The sequence below is a fragment of the Perognathus longimembris genome, chromosome 12, assembly GCF_023159225.1.
Source record: "Perognathus longimembris pacificus isolate PPM17 chromosome 12, ASM2315922v1, whole genome shotgun sequence".
NCBI classification, from domain to species: Eukaryota; Metazoa; Chordata; class Mammalia; order Rodentia; family Heteromyidae; genus Perognathus; species Perognathus longimembris.
In genome coordinates, this window is record NC_063172.1 from 30,431,939 (window position 1) to 30,448,234 (window position 16,296).

A 16,296-nucleotide genomic window follows, 5' to 3' on the forward strand; every position below is an offset into this window, starting at 1 on the left:
CCTAATCCACCTGGCCACACCCCTTGCCCCTGCCCTAAATAAAGCAGGGCTGGGTGGGGGTCTCTCTCTCTCTCTCTCTCTTCCTTCTCTCCGGCCATGGATCATCTTGGCCACAGGCCAGCAGTTCGGTAATAAACTTTCTTTCCTGCCTGAATACCGCGTGGCGTTCTCCTTTACCGGCTACCTACTTTAAAAACCTAACATATATGGTGCCGTGACTCGGGAAGGGCTTAAGAGTCAGGACAGGCGGAATTCCCCTCTATTTTTCTTCTTTTTCTGGGAGTATCCCCAGTCCTGACGGCCCTTTTTCCGCGAACCGAACTGTTGCGAGTAGCCACGCGGCACTTTTCACTAATATCATTGCTGGCCTCCACATCCACCTCCACCTCCACACCACTTGTCTACCCTGGTGAGTGAAACTGCTGCTGCTTGGGGTCTCTGCCGCTCCGTCCGCAGCTTCTGCCGCTTCTGCCCGGTAAGCTCATTCACTCACCAGGCGCCTCCCTCCCATGCTTTTTGGGTTTTGCATCACAGTCACACCCGAGCCAGGACACTGCTAGCACGCCTCTTGACAATGAGGCCTGCTCGAAATACTCACTCAGATACAGTTTTTGCCACTACAATGAAGACTCTGCTAGCACGCCTCTTGACAGTGCAATGAGGCCTGCTCGAAATACTCGCTCAGATACAGTTTTTGCCACTACAATGGTAAATGGTTAGAAGTCACTTATATTCAGGCTCTCTCTTTCTCTTTTCCTCTCTTTCTCTTCCTTTTTCTCCCTCTCTCTCTCATCTTCCTGCTTACTTGCTTACTTTATAAAATTCCCAAGTCGTACCATCGTTGTGTGCCTTGCTCACAAAGCTGCCTCTTTTCACAGACCTCTAAAACTGGGGCTTGACCACCAATGTGCTTTGTCAGCAAAGATATCTAAAAGTCCTTTTCTCTAGCATTGACCACGTGGTGGATGTTGGGTTTAACAGGCATCAGCTCAGGCGCCATTATGCTATGCCACGTGTTCTCTGTTAATGTGTTTGTGTCCTGCCACCCCCCTCAACATGGCATCCCACTGGCGTTTATCAAAATATGGTTTCTTCATTTGATAATCTGAAAATTGTTGTTTGCTAGCAAAATTGTTTTTCTAACCGACCACGTGGTTCTAAAATATTGGGCAAAAAAAAAAAGAAGTCATTTACTATTGGAATTCCAAAAGACTCTAATGCTGAAATTCATTTTTGCATGCTGTAAAACCTATGTGCACAGTGTGTATGTCTGTGTAAATGTCATTTGTTAATGTGTTCATCTAGCTATATATCTGTGCTAAAACTCATCACATCTACTGAGTTTTGTCATTGCAGAATTCTGGCAAGTATTTGGTCAGTTCTTGACAAGTTACAGGTAAGCTCTAGTCCCCTTGGTCTCCTTGTTGTTTTAATTGGAAGTAAAAAAAAGGGCTTTTGTGGCAAAGACGCCTTGGATTGCAGTTCGAAGCTAGCCCGGGCTGAAAATCTCTCTCACACTCCATCTCCCAACTAACCAGCGAAGAGCCAGGCTGGAAGCATGGCTGAAGAGACGGATCTCTAACCAGCCAAATGCTGGAAGTGGAGCTCAAGTGGTAGAGTACTAGCCTCGAGCAGAAGTGCTCAGGGACAGTGCCCAGGCCCTGAGTTCAAACCCAGTGAATGCCAACGGGGGCAAGCCATCCCAGCAACAAGCACCTAGACCACTGGGACTCAGCCAGTTCCGGGAACAAGGATCAGGGAGAGGAGTAAGAGGAGAATTAGATCGCATCCTAAATGGAGTCACTTTGTCTCACCCTTTCAAAATTAATCAGAGCCGGGGGATCAAGAGGTAGTAGCTTGTCCATCTAATGTCCATGCCTGAGTATAAGAACTGTCCAAGTCATCCAATTTTTAATTTTGTGCCCTAAACTCTTCCTTTTGCCTTAATTTTTTTTTGTCCAGCCCCTGCTTCATGAGACTTCTTCCAGGCTTCATTCAAGGACTGGCATCTACCACCAAGGGACCCTGCTGCTCGCCTTCTCCAGGAGAGCCACATTTCTGCCTTTTACCCCTAATGCTGACGCCCCTTGCCAGCAGGAAGCAGCCAGAGAGAGTCTTCGTCCTTTTTCATTACTATTAAAAGGCTGGAATGTTAGGTCCTCTCCCTGAGGGCTACATGCAGATGCCCCCACCTCATTAAGTCTCCACCCAGTTACCTGGGTAACCTGCAGACCTGGAGGCAGTTACCTCCCCTTTCCCTGAGGTCACCTCCTAATCCACCTGGCCACACCCCTTGCCCCTGCCCTAAATAAAGCAGGGCTGGGTGGGGGTCTCTCTCTCTCTCTCCCTTCTCTCGGGCCATGGATCATTTTGGCCACAGGCCAGCAGTTCGGTAATAAACTTTCTTTCCTGCCTGAATACCGCGTGGCGTTCTCCTTTACCGGTTACCTACTTTAAAAACCTAACAGTACCTTTCCAGCATCTATGAGAAAGGGCCCTATCACATAGCCTTTGCCAGGTCTGAGCCCTTTGGATGGGCTTCCTCTGCAATTTACTGTCCAACCAAACTTTAAGGGTCTCTAGGCTCATCCTGCAGAACTTCTCATGGCCCAGTGCCTGCGCTGAGTAATCCACTGTGTCTTGCCAAAGGCCCCTCCGGCTCAGAGCCCAAGTTGTCCAAAGCATACATTCATCTTGTTTCCCACAGACCTTCTCGTGCCTCACTTCTTGGCACATCTGGCCATCCATCTCTCTCCCTCTTTGATGTTCTAATGCACTGGCTGGCTGTGGACTTATGAGAGCAACTTTCTGCCCCCCCCCCCCCCCGCGCCTCCGCCCGACTCCACTGTCCTTTGAGTAGCCAAAAGATACACACTGCCTGCCTTTCATCTCTTCCTACAAATCAGCCTGTGGGAGATGTACTGAAAGGAGATTTCTAAGCCAGTGGTTCTACTCCTTGGCTTTTGTAAAGCCTTACTGGAATTGGTTTCACCCCTGGCTAGATTATATTCCCTTCCCATCTGCAACCCCAGGATGCTGGCTGTGCACCCCACTGTTTGCTGGACCTGCTGTTATGACTCAGACATGCAACAGTAAATTAGTAAGTAACACCCTGCTGAAGTCTGAACATGCTTCCCCAGTGTGTGTTGGTAACCATTATATCACCCCAGAATGGGATGAGAAAGTGAGTCAGAAAGGAAAAACAGGCTACACAGGAGCATGTCAGAAGATGACAGACTGTTCCACGCAAACTGAGAAAGTGAGAAGCAGAGACTTGCAAGGAGCTAACTTGTCGCCTCTCTATTATATTTGTGTGCTGAAGTCCTCATCCCTAGTAACTTCTGATGTAACTCTGTTTGGGGAGAGGGTCTTTAAGAGGAGATTATGGTCAAACGAGGTCACTAGGGCAGGCCCTAGTTTTAAAGTGAATGGTGCCTTATAAGAAGAGGAAATTTGGATACAGAAAGGTACAGAGGGAAGAAAACAGGCGAAGACACAGGAAGAAAACAAGCATTCTTAAGCCAAGAGCTCTCACAAAAACAATCCTGGCAATGCCTGATCTTGGAAGCTCACCGCCCCCAAGAACTGTGAGAACAATACATTTCTATTGTTTAAACCACTCAGGCCCTGGTGCATTCTTACAGCCACTCTAACAAACAACTCAATCTCCATTGCATTTCCTGTCAAGAATACATAAAGTATTTATAGATTGATTGTTCATGAAACTTTTTTAACTAGCCTTTCCTGCATTTTCAGTACTTAATCATCATTAAATATTTAGATATGGATTTTTAAGAGATGATGATTTTTTATAAACATTACAAAAGAGCATGAAATATTCTTTTAATATCTGCAGTGATAGCTTAAAGAAAGATATAGAAAACATCTTACCAAATTTGCAAGATCCTAATTCCCTGAGTTAAGGAGAGAAAGATCTTGGGGGGGGTGGGGAGAGCCAGGCACTAGTGGCTCACACCTGTAATCCTAGCTACTCAGGAGGCTGAGATCTGAGGAATGCAGTTCAAAGCCAGCCTGGGCAGGAAAGTCTTTGAGACTCTTACCTCCAATTAACCACCAGAAAAAGCTGGAAGTGGCTCTGTGGCTCAAGTGATAAGAGTGCTAGCCTTGAGCAAAAGGAGCTCAAGGACAGCACCCAGGCCCAGAGATCAAGACCAGAATGGGCATTAAAAAAATAATAATAAAAAGGACAAGAATGATTAATTGAAGTGAACTCTTTTCTACTGATGACAAGCTCTATATGAATTAACCAAAAAGGCAAATATAGCTTACCTTAATCATTCATTTCAATTAACATAGCCCAAAGTATAAACATTGCCAGAAGTACAATATAGTGCAATAACACACAACAACATATATACCACATTCCCGGCTGATGATGGACTATACAAGAATGGTTATCCCATGCAGCTTGGGTGTGTTGTGAACTATACCACCTGAGTTGATATGCCACCTAGGTTTGTGTAAGCGCACTGTAGAATATTCCCCACAACAGGGGATCCCCTCATAACATCTTTCTCAGAACATTTTCCTGTTACTACTATGTAATGTATGACTGTATATACTGCTGAACACTAATAATTCTAAGTGGAAAAACTTCTCTCATGAAACCTGTTGGAATTGTTTTGGGAAAGGGCAGGAGGCAGGGAGATTGACAAAGAGAGTAAGATTCATTAGCATATATTGTAAAGATGGGTGAAATTGTCACAATAAACTTCTCCCTGTATAATCAATGTATGCTAGTTTTAAAAATGCTTTCTCAGGCCAAGAATGTAGCTCAAAGGTAGAGTGCTTGCCTAGCATGCATGAAGCTCTGGGTTCGATTCCTCAGTACCACATAAACAGAAAAGGCTGGACATGGTGCTGTAGCTCAAAAGAAGCCAGGGACAGTGCTCAGGCCCTGAATCCCAAGTCCCAGGATTGGCAAAATAAAAAATAAAAAATGCTTTCCCAACTGTTCCCAAGGCAGATTTTTCTTGGATGCAAATATTTCACTTGTAATAAACAAACAAGGGAGAAAGTATTTATTTTCCAGGCCATGTCCTGCAAGCACCTCCACAATGTCCTAGAAAAGGTGAGGGTTTGGGATTCCTGGTTTATCTAATCCTCTGTGCACAAGACATTCAATACTTTGATTCTTTACTCCCTTTCATCCAGAAGATCTCAGAAATAAGTCTAGCCAGCCACCACAGGCTTATACCTGTAGTCCTAGCAGTTCAGGAGGCTGAACTATGAGGATCTTGTTTCAAGGCCAGACCCTGGTCAGAAAGGTCCATGAGACTCTTATCACCAATCAGTCCTCAAAAAACAAAACAAAACAAAAAAAGGCCTGGTGCTAGTGGCCCAGCCTATAATCCTAGCTACTCAGGAGACTGAGATCTGAGGACCATGGTTCAAAGCCAGCCAGGGCAGGAAAGGTCATGAACTCTAATCTCCAATTAACCACCAGAAAACCAGGCGATGCTGTTGCTCAAGTGGTAGAACTCAGGGACAGTGCCTAGGCCCAGAGTTCAAGCTCCACAACTGTCAAAAAAAAAAAAAACAGAAGTGGAAGTGTGTCTCAAAGTATGAGTGCTAGCCTCGAACAAAAATACTAAGGGACAAGTCCTGAATTCAAGCTCCAGTACCAGGTTATGCACACACAGAGACACAGACGTAGACATCGACAGAAAGACAGACAGACAGACAGACACACATACACACACACACACATACACACACACACGTATGCATGCACGGACCCCACACCCAAATCTAAACTCCCTTATATCTTCTTGGCAAGCTATGTTCTTAGAGCTTAGGAAAATGCAGCAGCCTAAGCGATTCCCCTCTAATTCAGTCCTCTTTGTCCATTTGCTAGATCATTTACTCCTTCTAGAGGCGTTTACTGAATGCATCCTGGCAGTGCCAATACAACAAGCCACACAGGCAATTAACAGGAAATGGCTACACAGCCTAATAAGCACAGTGCTGGGACAGAGGGCAAGCTTGTGAATATACAATGAGGGTGTTAGATCCCACCCTGGATTAGGATTGCTCCCACTGAGACAAGGAAGAGCGGTCCAAGTCAGCTGGATGCAACAGTGGGGTTTGTACAGAGTAGGAGACAAGGGTTAGAGCCAAGGAGACAGCAAGTTGGCTTCCCAAATTCTACATTGGCTACTTAGTACCTCTTAACTTCCACACATCTCAGTTCCTTCCTCTCAAATAGTACTTATACAGAATGAAGTATGAACGGCCTTAGCAGTGCCAGGCAAATAGTAGATGCAAAACAATGACAACAACAAAGTTGCACACAAAAAATGTCAGTCCTTAATACGATTGTTTTCACTGTCATTGGGAAGACAGAAACACCACCACCAAAGAAGAAAAGAACAGTGGCTATGTCACCCACTGAGGAACATTTCACCCTGTTTCCCTACACACACACATACACACACACACAGCTTGCATGTGCAGACCATGAGCAAGCAGAGGCCAGAACATCTGGAACAAGAAGGCCATGAGGAAGGGAGTACTGCACTTTGAAAGGAAGAGCTAAAGGAAGGTTACGGAAAAGGAAGGTAAGCCACAAGGAATTTAATAAAGAAGAAAAAGGGAACAAGAAGGGGTGAGACAGAGTCTGTAAGAGGAAAACAAATGAAATCAAGTTATTTATTCATTGGGTAGGCAAGATTTTAAATTTGTGGCTTATTGGAAATCAGAGACTGTACTTTTCTGGGTTCTCCAAGCATTCATCACAAGATAGGAATGAAGAATTTCATTTCATCCAGTTTATAAAAAATTAATGATAATAGAGAGGTGGGTTTGTACATCAAAACAGTGTAGGCAAGGGGGAAAAAAATGTGTTTTATGGGAACAGCATGTCCATGCTGAGCCACAGTCACGATGCTTCGTCCCTTCACAAGTCCGCCTTGCTGACTGCAATCTGCTCAAAGGACTCATGACAGTGGGGGACTAAAGAGAGCAGGAGAGGGAGAAGGGCTTCACAAGTCTCTGCTCTACTTAAAACAATGTGATACGGCCAGGCGCCGGTGGCTCATGCTTGTAATCCTAGCTCCTCAGGAGACTGAGATCTGAGGATAGAGGTTCAAAGCCAGCCTGGGCAGGGAAGTCTGTGAGACTCTCAGCCAGAAAGCTGGAATGGAGCTGTGGGCTCAAATGGTGGAGAACTACCCTTGAGCAAAAAGAGCCCAGGGACAATACCCAGACCCTGAGTTCAAGCTCCAAGCCTGGCACCTTCCCCCCACCAAAAAGTGCTACCCATCACTTGAATTTTTTTTTTTTTTTTTTGGCCAGTCCTGGGCCTTGGACTCAGGGCCTGAGCACTGTCCCTGGCTTCTTCCCGCTCAAGGCTAGCACTCTGCCACTTGAGCCACAGCGCCGCTTCTGGCCGTTTTCTGTATATGTGGTGCTGGGGAATCGAACCTAGGGCCTCGTGTATCCGAGGCAGGCACTCTTGCCACTAGGCTATATCCCCAGCCCCATCACTTGAATTTATATAAGCAGTTCTGGTGATAAAGACACACACCAGCTGCTTGATTATTGTGCTGTTAAGAGGCTGGCTCCCTATCAGACATGGGGTCTATCTCTGCCAACCCCCCCGCCCCGGGTAGGAAAATACTAGCAACTTACTTTCAAAGCTTCAGAAGGATGGACCCAGCCTGCATTTAGTTCATTCTTCAGCTGCAATATTCCCTGCAGATGTTACTCATCTGGAATTGTCTTCCTAGCTCAAACTCCCACTGCATGTCCTCCTAAGATCTTTTCCTCCTGCCCATTTCTACCCCACCTTGTAGATTTCTGCAATGGTTCTCAAACTGAGGTCTCTAGCAAGAGCTGCTTCTCAAGTCCTGACCTGGACCTACTCATGCAGACTTTCTGGACATAGGGTCCCAAACTTGGTTTCCAACAAACCTTCCAAAAGCTTCTGATGCACAGGGAATTTGAGAACTACAGGTCAATTGCCTAGTCCTTCAGCTCCACTTCTTCTGTCCCCAAACCTTTCCCTCTTTGGCCTCCAGAATGCAGTACTACCTGGAGAGAGTGACAGCAAGTGGAAGGCCTCCTCAGGCAGCCACTGGGAAGGGGTTGTGGGAAGGCAGAGGAATGAGTGACATCATGTGTCCTCACTGAGAGTATCGCTGACTTCAACCTCCTCCCTCCACAGATGAATAAGCCAACTCTCAGATCTCTTTCTACAAAGACACTGAATCCATGGAGGTGGCTCCTGCCTATAACCCCAACTCCTCCACAAGTGGAGATTGGGAGAATTGCAGCTCCAGGATCGTTTATGAGGAAGTTAGTAATACCCTGCCCCAAATGACTATCCTGAGTTCAAATCCTAGAATGCTCCCCCACTGAAAAAAGGCCAAAGGATGGATGAGGTGAATCATAAAGAAACCATCCGTCATCCATATGTTGCATCCACCCAGATGTTCAATGTACACTGAACTGGGAGCAGGACCAGAACCAGGGCTAGAGATCAACCAGACCTATGTGTTATTGGTGGCAGCAACAGCACTTCTAAATACAGATGGGATTTCATGGTTTGCACAAAAAGTCTTGGCCAACAAGCCAACAGGCTGAAATCAGCATGTTAGGGGTAGAAGCTACAGGACTGAGGATGGAATTTCATCCTCAACACTGAAAAATAATTAATAGTAAAAGCTAGAATTCTTTTTTGTTTGTGTGTCAGTTTGTGTGTCAGTGGGGCTTGATCTAAGGGCCTGGGAGCTCAAGGCCCTTAGAGCAATTTTTGCTCAAGGCCGGCACTCTACCACCTTCATTTGTAGCTCTACTTCCACTTTCCCGGCATTTATTTGGAAATAAAAGTCTCACAGACTTTCCTCCCCAGGCAGGCTTTGAACTGAGGTTCTCAGATATCAGCCTCCTGAGTAGCTAGGGTTGCAAGTGTGAGCCATCACTTCCAGGCAGCTCTGGGATTCTTTCAGGCAGTGTCTGTAGCCATCTCACAGGAGAGGGGCAGTGTAGCTCCTATGCCATTCCCTGACCAGACTAAGGGGCCAGCCTCCTCCTACATACTTCTTCAATCTACTGCCATATTACAACAAATTGCTCTCATCAAACAAAACATGAATTCTGTGTGGGTAGTACTGCTCAAAGAAGAATCTATTCCAGGCAAAGGGAAAGGACTCAAGGATAGGTCGTAGACTTTAAAATGAACAAGATTAGTAGACTCAGCAAAGAATGTCTATGTCTACAAAAGTTGGAAGAGAGAAAACCAGAAGAGCAAGTAGGCAGAAAGCTAGCATGGTTTGTGTTTTCTCAGGAATGAGGGGAATCAAGATACAGTAAGCATTTGGGCAAGGATGATTATTGTTTCCAAAAAGGCAGATATGCCCCCACTAGTTGCCTTAGCAACAAGTCCACCTCCCTTCTCTCACTGGATGGTAATGCAACAAAGAGAACAAATGTACACAGATGCAGCAGGCAGTAATTAAGGATGGGGCAATGTGCCTTCTAGTTTCTTCTCATTAATGTTATCTTGAGCAGGGCAAGGGAGGAATAGGGAAGGGAATGTGTGCTGCTGATAAAGACTAATCTACAGGGAGAGAAACCTACAGGCTCTAGGCACAGCATAGCCCGCTACTCTCATTCCACCTGCTACCACCACTGCCTGGAAAGAACTTGGAGACCATGCTCCTCCATTCTTGGGAGCCTCTCAGATGGAAGTAGTCTTCCTTAGACCAACCCCACCAAAAACACGGCTGTGGGGGCTGGGAAAGGGGACCAGTGGTAGTGTGCTTGCCTACACAAGGCTCTGGGTTTGACTCTCAGCATCAGAAAAATAAAAATAAACCCAATTACACAATGACTGCTGGTGATTTTGGAATCATAGAGTCTTTCCAGTGGTTTTTACATATTAAATATATGTAATGTTAACACCTTAAAATTGTTTGTTATTTAATGCTTTAAACAATACAGGAGTTTTCTGGCTATATGACGGTAGAAGAGGGTCTCTCAGGAGATTAATGTCACAGGAGGCTCAGTGTCATTGGGGTCATCATTTATTCAACTGATAAAAATTGTGACCTGTCAGAGGAGGGCTCTTCCAGTCTCTGTCTCTGATCATAATTTCTCCCTAAGTACACTTCCCAGAGGGTCAGATTCTAACAGTAGCCCAACAAACTAGACTTATACAGTACAGTTTCAAAGCTCTTCATGGACAGAAACTATCATGTATTACATGGTAAGAATTCACAGGCACTACCTTATTTATTCCTCATGAAAGTGTTCCAGCTCGGTGCCAGTGGCTCACACCTATAATTCCAGCTACTCAGGAGGCTAAGATCTGAGGATAATTATGCTTCAAAGCCTGTCTAGGCAGAAAGTCCATGAAACTTTTAAATTCAATTAATCACCAAAAGCCTAGAGAGAAGCTGTGACTCAAGTGGTAGAGCACTAGCCTTGAGCAAAAAATAAAAAATCTGGCCAGGCACCAGTAGCTCACATCCATACTCCTACCTACTCACGAGGCAGAGATCTGAGGATCATGGTTCAAAGCCAGCTGGGACAGGAAAGTCAGTGAGGCTCTTATCTCCAATAAACTACTCAAAAAAGCCAGATGTGTCAATGTGGCTGATATAGTAGAGTGCTAGCCTTGAGCAAAAGAAGCTCAGGGACAGTCTCCAGACCCAGAGTTCAAGCCCCAGGACCGGCAAAATGAATAAATAAATGGATAAAAATAATCTCAGGGGGGCTGGGAATATGGCTTAGTGGTAGAGTACTTGCCTTGCGTGCATGAAGCCCTGGGTTTGATTCCTCAGCACCACATAAACAACAACAACAAAAACCCAAAAACAGAAATGGTGCTGTGGCTCAAGTGATAGAGTGCTAGCTTTGAGCAAAAAGAAGCCAGGGACGGTGCTCAGGCCTTGAGTTCAAGCCCCAGGACTGGCAAAAATAATAATAATAATAATTTCAGGGACATCAACTAGGCCCTGAATTCAAGCCCCAGGACTAGCACACACACAAAAAGAAAGTGTTCCAGGCTAGTGTTTGCGTTTTCACATTTCTGATTTACAGAAGACAAGCCAGTCTCAAAGAGAGGTTACATGGTTGAGATGCTCACAGTTGGTAAGTAACAGAGGCAGGAATTGAACCCACAGAAAGCAAGTTATCTTGCCTTTGGCCCAACTGCCTGTTACATCTATATGTAGAGCTGGCAGTGCCAAGTCTGAGGATAGCCAGTTGACCTGTGTTCTATGTATTTTGTGACATTTTCTTTCTCCTCAAGAAAACATGTCCACTGGGCGGGAATGACAGAGCCCCGGTGAGTTCCAGCTTGTCTGTATTCAACCACAAGATCCCCTCCACCTTCCGATTGTCTCCTGCTGCCGGGTGTGTGAGGTCATTACTAATAGATTTATCTGGACAGGTCTAATAAAAAATTTCCTCATAACCTGTCCAGATAAGTGTAGCAAGGTCATTTTATAATGAAAAATCCTGCCCTGTGTCTTGGAGAAGAGTCATGAACCTTAGGTTAAATGGAAGACTTTACCACAGAAGGGATTTAATTTAAATTGGAAAAGCCAGTATAGCATAGCCCCAACCCCAGCCCCTAGCACAGCCACAATCTGGCCCATGACCCTCCCCTACAAACCCCCACCTGGCCACCTGCTTCTGCAGAGCAACCATCACTCACCCAGGAGCGCCGTCTGGGGGTGGGTCCGAGCGTGTCTGCCTCTAGAGAAGGACCTGGGGTGGGGCCGCTCTCTGGCTGCTGTGGGCAGGAAGAAGGGCAGCTGTCCAAGAAGCAGCAGCAAGCATCCCACGGCCATCTTCTCCATCTTCAAGAGGACGAAGAAGGGCAAGGCTATAACAACATAGAAAAGGGCCAGTGAGATTTCCATGTCTCCCTGAACTCTGGGTGCTGCAGACCCACCCATCTGCCTTTCGGGGACCTACACATGCCACTTGTAATCAAATGTACTCAAATACCATCTTTGTGTTTGGCCCTATAACACTTCGGTGGCCCCACTGGTAGGTTCTTGAGTATCTGAGCAGGATATGCATGGTAGAAAAATTTTTTTAATCATTTGGTCTCCAGAATGGAGACCAAGTGGCAAGTTGGAGATGTTGCTCAATGGGCAGCACTTGCCTAACATGTACAAATCTCTTTGTTTCATTCCCAGAACCATTTTATTTAAAAAGCCTGCAAGAAAAATTGGAGAGGGAAAAAAAAACTATCTTGGGGGGAGTAGTACAAGAGTAGAACTTGGGGCTTCCTGATGGTCTACCATTTAAACCACATCTCCAGCCTAGCTTTTTGCTACTTATTTTAGAGATGGAGTCTCGTAGACTTTTCTGCCCAGATGGGCCTCAAACTTTGATCCTCCAAATCTCAGCTTCTTGAGTAGCATTACAAGCATGAGCCACAAGCAACTAACACAAACAAAAAAAATCTTGACTTGTTTTGTTTCCAGTCCTGGGGCTTGAACTCAGGGCCTGAGCACTGTCCCTGGCTTCTTTTTGCTCATGGCTAGCACTCTACCACTTGAGCCAGAGTGCCACTTTCGGCTTTTTCTATATATATGGTGCTGAAGAATCAAACCCAGAGCTTCATGCATACAAGACGAGCACTTTACCACTAGGCTATATTCCCAGCCCAATTTTGATGTTTTTAACCATTATAGATTATTAACAGTCATTGTGACATACTGCATATTGAATTTGTGAGGGAAAACAACTGTATCTTAGAATTACAGGTAATAATATTCCTTTAGTCTATTAGGAGCAGATGGCGCAAATGAAATTCATGTGTAGCTGACACAGGGAGCCATTTTCCCCCTGCCTCCCACATACATTTATTAAAGGGAGTATGATGCAGTGGCTAAGAGCCTGGCTTTTGTCCTAGATCGAGCCCACATTCCAGGCACTACTCTAAGTGCTTCATATGTATTAGCTCATTCAGTTACCTAATATTCTCTCTATATTCCCAGAAGGCCCAAGCAGGTTAACTAGCTCGTTCAAGGTCATGTACAGTGAGCAGGTCACAGCAAGATCCAAGCCCAGGGTGGCCAAGCCAGATTGCCAATGCATGAATTAACAGAAAATTCAATTAGTTGAAAGCCAAATTAGCTAATTAGTCAGGGCTCCATTCATGAAAGGCCAGAGCTATTTTACAGTGAGCGGCAGGAGAGGCAAGGGGCAGGGACAGGGGCAGGGCAAAGACCAATTCCTAAAACAAAACTTTTTGTAAATGAAAAAAACAAAAACTGATTAAGTTGAATGTTAAGAACAACAACAACAACAACACAAAACAAAAGCCCGGAATAGTTCAGTAAATGTCAACAAATTGCTTTCAGGAACTGACTGGTGATGAAGCAGCCTGTCATCTTTCGGAGTATGCGTTCTCACTCACTGGCTGTGTAAAGCCAGCTCATTTTTTTATTATATATTAAAATTATATTAAAAGTAGTGAGCATTTATTCAGCACTTAGTATGTGTGAGACACTGGGCCAAGTGCTTTCAAAGTACTAAGTGATTTAAATCTTACTGTGTAACTCAGAGATCTAATTTGCTCTTGTCACGTGGCTCACAGAGGATTCACTGGTGCACATTATAATAATGATTTCCCCTTTAAATAACCAATACACCAGACCAGTCCCTCTTCATAGCTTTAACTTTGACTCCTTTAAGAAAAGGGGAAAAACAACAACATTAAGACTATTTTGCCTTTTCCTCTAAGCTTGAAACCTATTACTTTCAAGCCTTCTTGGTATTTATCACCTAATTGACTGTTGATACTGGGTGTCACTATTTATATGTGATTAATTATTGCAATGCTGCTCCTTTTCCTCTAAATTAGGCAAATACAAAGTCCACATTTGTTATTTCTTTTTTTTTTTTTGGCCAGTCCTGGGGCTTGGACTCAGAGCCTGAGCACTGTCCCTGGCTTCTTTTTTTTTGCTCAAGGCTAGCACTCTGCCACTTGAGCCACAGCGCCACTTCTGGCCATTTTCTGTATATGTGGTGCTGGGGAATCGAACCCAGGGCCTCATGTATATGAGGCAGGCACTCTTGCCACTAGGCCATATCCCCAGCCCTACACATTTGTTATTTCAAAATGCATCCAAGTACATTCAAGTCTCACTTCCTTCCCGATACATTAGCACCTGATCATTTAAAATATGAGGTGCATAATTACCATTTCCAAAAAACAAACACCACTGTTTATTGTGGATTTTAAGATGTGTTCACATTTCCAAGTCAGCACTGCTAAGTGAAAGGTACCAGACATGAGAGAATGATAAGGAAGGTAAAAAGGAGTAAAACCAAATGATTCTAATCCTGGGGAGGTTACTCATCTTTCTCTACCTTAGTTGCCTCATCTTTAAATTGGGGATAACATTTCACATATACTGCTTGGTACATAGAGTACTAAAACAGTATTAGCTTTCTGACATTGTTATTCTTATGATCTTTTCATATTTAAAAGCTAGCAGCAGAAAGTATGCACTATTAATGTATAGTCAGCCATTTCATATACATTAACCTTTATGTTTGCTTATGAATATTATTATAATAAAACTATGATAAACAAGTCATTTAAAAATATGTTAGGTCATAGCCTCTTCAACTACTGGTACTGGGAGAACTGGGCAGCCATATGCAGAAAACTCAAAGTAGACCCAAGCCTATCACCATGCACCAAGATCAACTCAAAATGGACCAAGGACCTCAATATCAGACATGAATCCTTGAAACTACTGAAGGACAGAGTAGGAAAGACGCTAGAACTTATAGGCACAGGAAGGAACTTCCTGAATAGAGTCCCAGGAGCACAACAAATAGGGGAGAGACTCGACAAATGGGACTACTACAAATTAAAAAGTTTCTGCACAGCTAAGGACATAGCCACCAAAACAGAAAGACAGCCAACCATATGGGAAAGGATCTTTACCAGCATAGCAACAGACAAAGGCCTAATATCTGTCATCTACAGAGAACTAAAAAAAACTAATAAGCCCCTCCAAGCCCAATAAACCAATTAGGAAATGGGCAAAGGAGCTAAAGAAAGACTTCACAAGAGAAGAAATAAAAATGGCAAAGAAGGGCTGGGGATATGGCCTAGTGGCAAAAGCGCTTGCCTCGTATACTTGAAGCCCTGGGTTCGATTCCCCAGCACCACATATACAGAAAATGGCCAGAAGTGGCGCTGTGACTCCAGTGGCAGAGTGCTAGCCTTGAGCAAAGAGAAGCCAGGGACAGTGCTCAGGCCCTGAGTCCAAGGCCCAGGACTGGCAAAAAAAAAAAAAAATGGCAAAGAAACATATGAGGAAATGTTCAACATCCCTGGTAGTAAAGGAAATGCAAATAAAAACAACCCTGAGATACCACCTCACTCCAGTTAGAATGGCCTATACTCTGAACTCAGGCAATAACAAATGCTGGAGGGGCTGTGGGGAAAGAGGAACCCTTCTCCATTGTTGGTGGGAGTGCAAATTAGTACAACCACTTTGGAGAACAGTATGGAGGTTTCTCAAAAAGCTCAATATAGACCTACCCTATGACCCAGCCATACTACTCCTAGGCATCTATCCTGAACAGCAGATCCCAAGATATCAAAAAGACATTTGTACTTCCATGTTTATCGCGGCACAATTCACAATAGCCAAAATATGGAAACAACCCAGATGCCCCTCCACAGATGAATGGATCCAAAAATATGGTACCTATACACAATGGAATACTACATAGCGATTAGGAATGGTGAAATATTGTTATTCACAGGGAAATGGTCAGAACTCGAACAAATAATGTTGAGCGAGACAAGCCTATAACACAGAAAACAAAAGGGCATGATCTCCCTGATATATGACTGTTAAGAAAGGGAGAAAGAGAGACAGTAGAGACCAGGTCTGTGAAACCAAAAACTGCTTGTCAAATGGTATTTCCCACAGGATTGGGTCAGTGACCCAACATTATGTAACTAAAATCAAACAACTACTCAACATATAAAGGTCAAAAATTGACCTCTCAGTGGAATATAATAGCTCAAAAGCTATGTATGTACGTTCATATAAGACTACTGTTGGGGCTGGGGATATGGCCTAGTGGCAAGAGTGCTTGCCCCGTATACATGAGGCCCTGGGTTCAATTCCCCAGCACCACATATATAGAAAACGGCCAGAAGTGGCGCCGTGGCTCAAGTGACAGAGTGCTAGCCTTGAGCAAAAAGAAGCCAGGGACAGTGCTCAGGCCCTGAGTCCAAGCCCCAGGACTGGCAGAAAAAAAAAAAAGACTACTGTT

At 44.6% G+C, this 16,296-nt stretch overlaps 1 protein-coding gene across 3 annotated transcripts in view; it reads right to left on the reverse strand.

Annotated features, from left to right (window-relative positions):
• Positions 1-16,296, reverse strand: part of Matn2 (matrilin 2) — a 126,467-nt gene that overhangs the window by 92,259 nt on the left and 17,912 nt on the right. For all 3 annotated transcript variants that reach the window (XM_048358620.1, XM_048358619.1, XM_048358618.1), the window contains exon 2: positions 11,687-11,857. In XM_048358620.1, coding sequence (XP_048214577.1) covers positions 11,687-11,831 — 145 coding nt within the window. In that variant the 5' untranslated portion in view covers positions 11,832-11,857. The remainder of the gene's footprint in view (positions 1-11,686; positions 11,858-16,296) is intronic.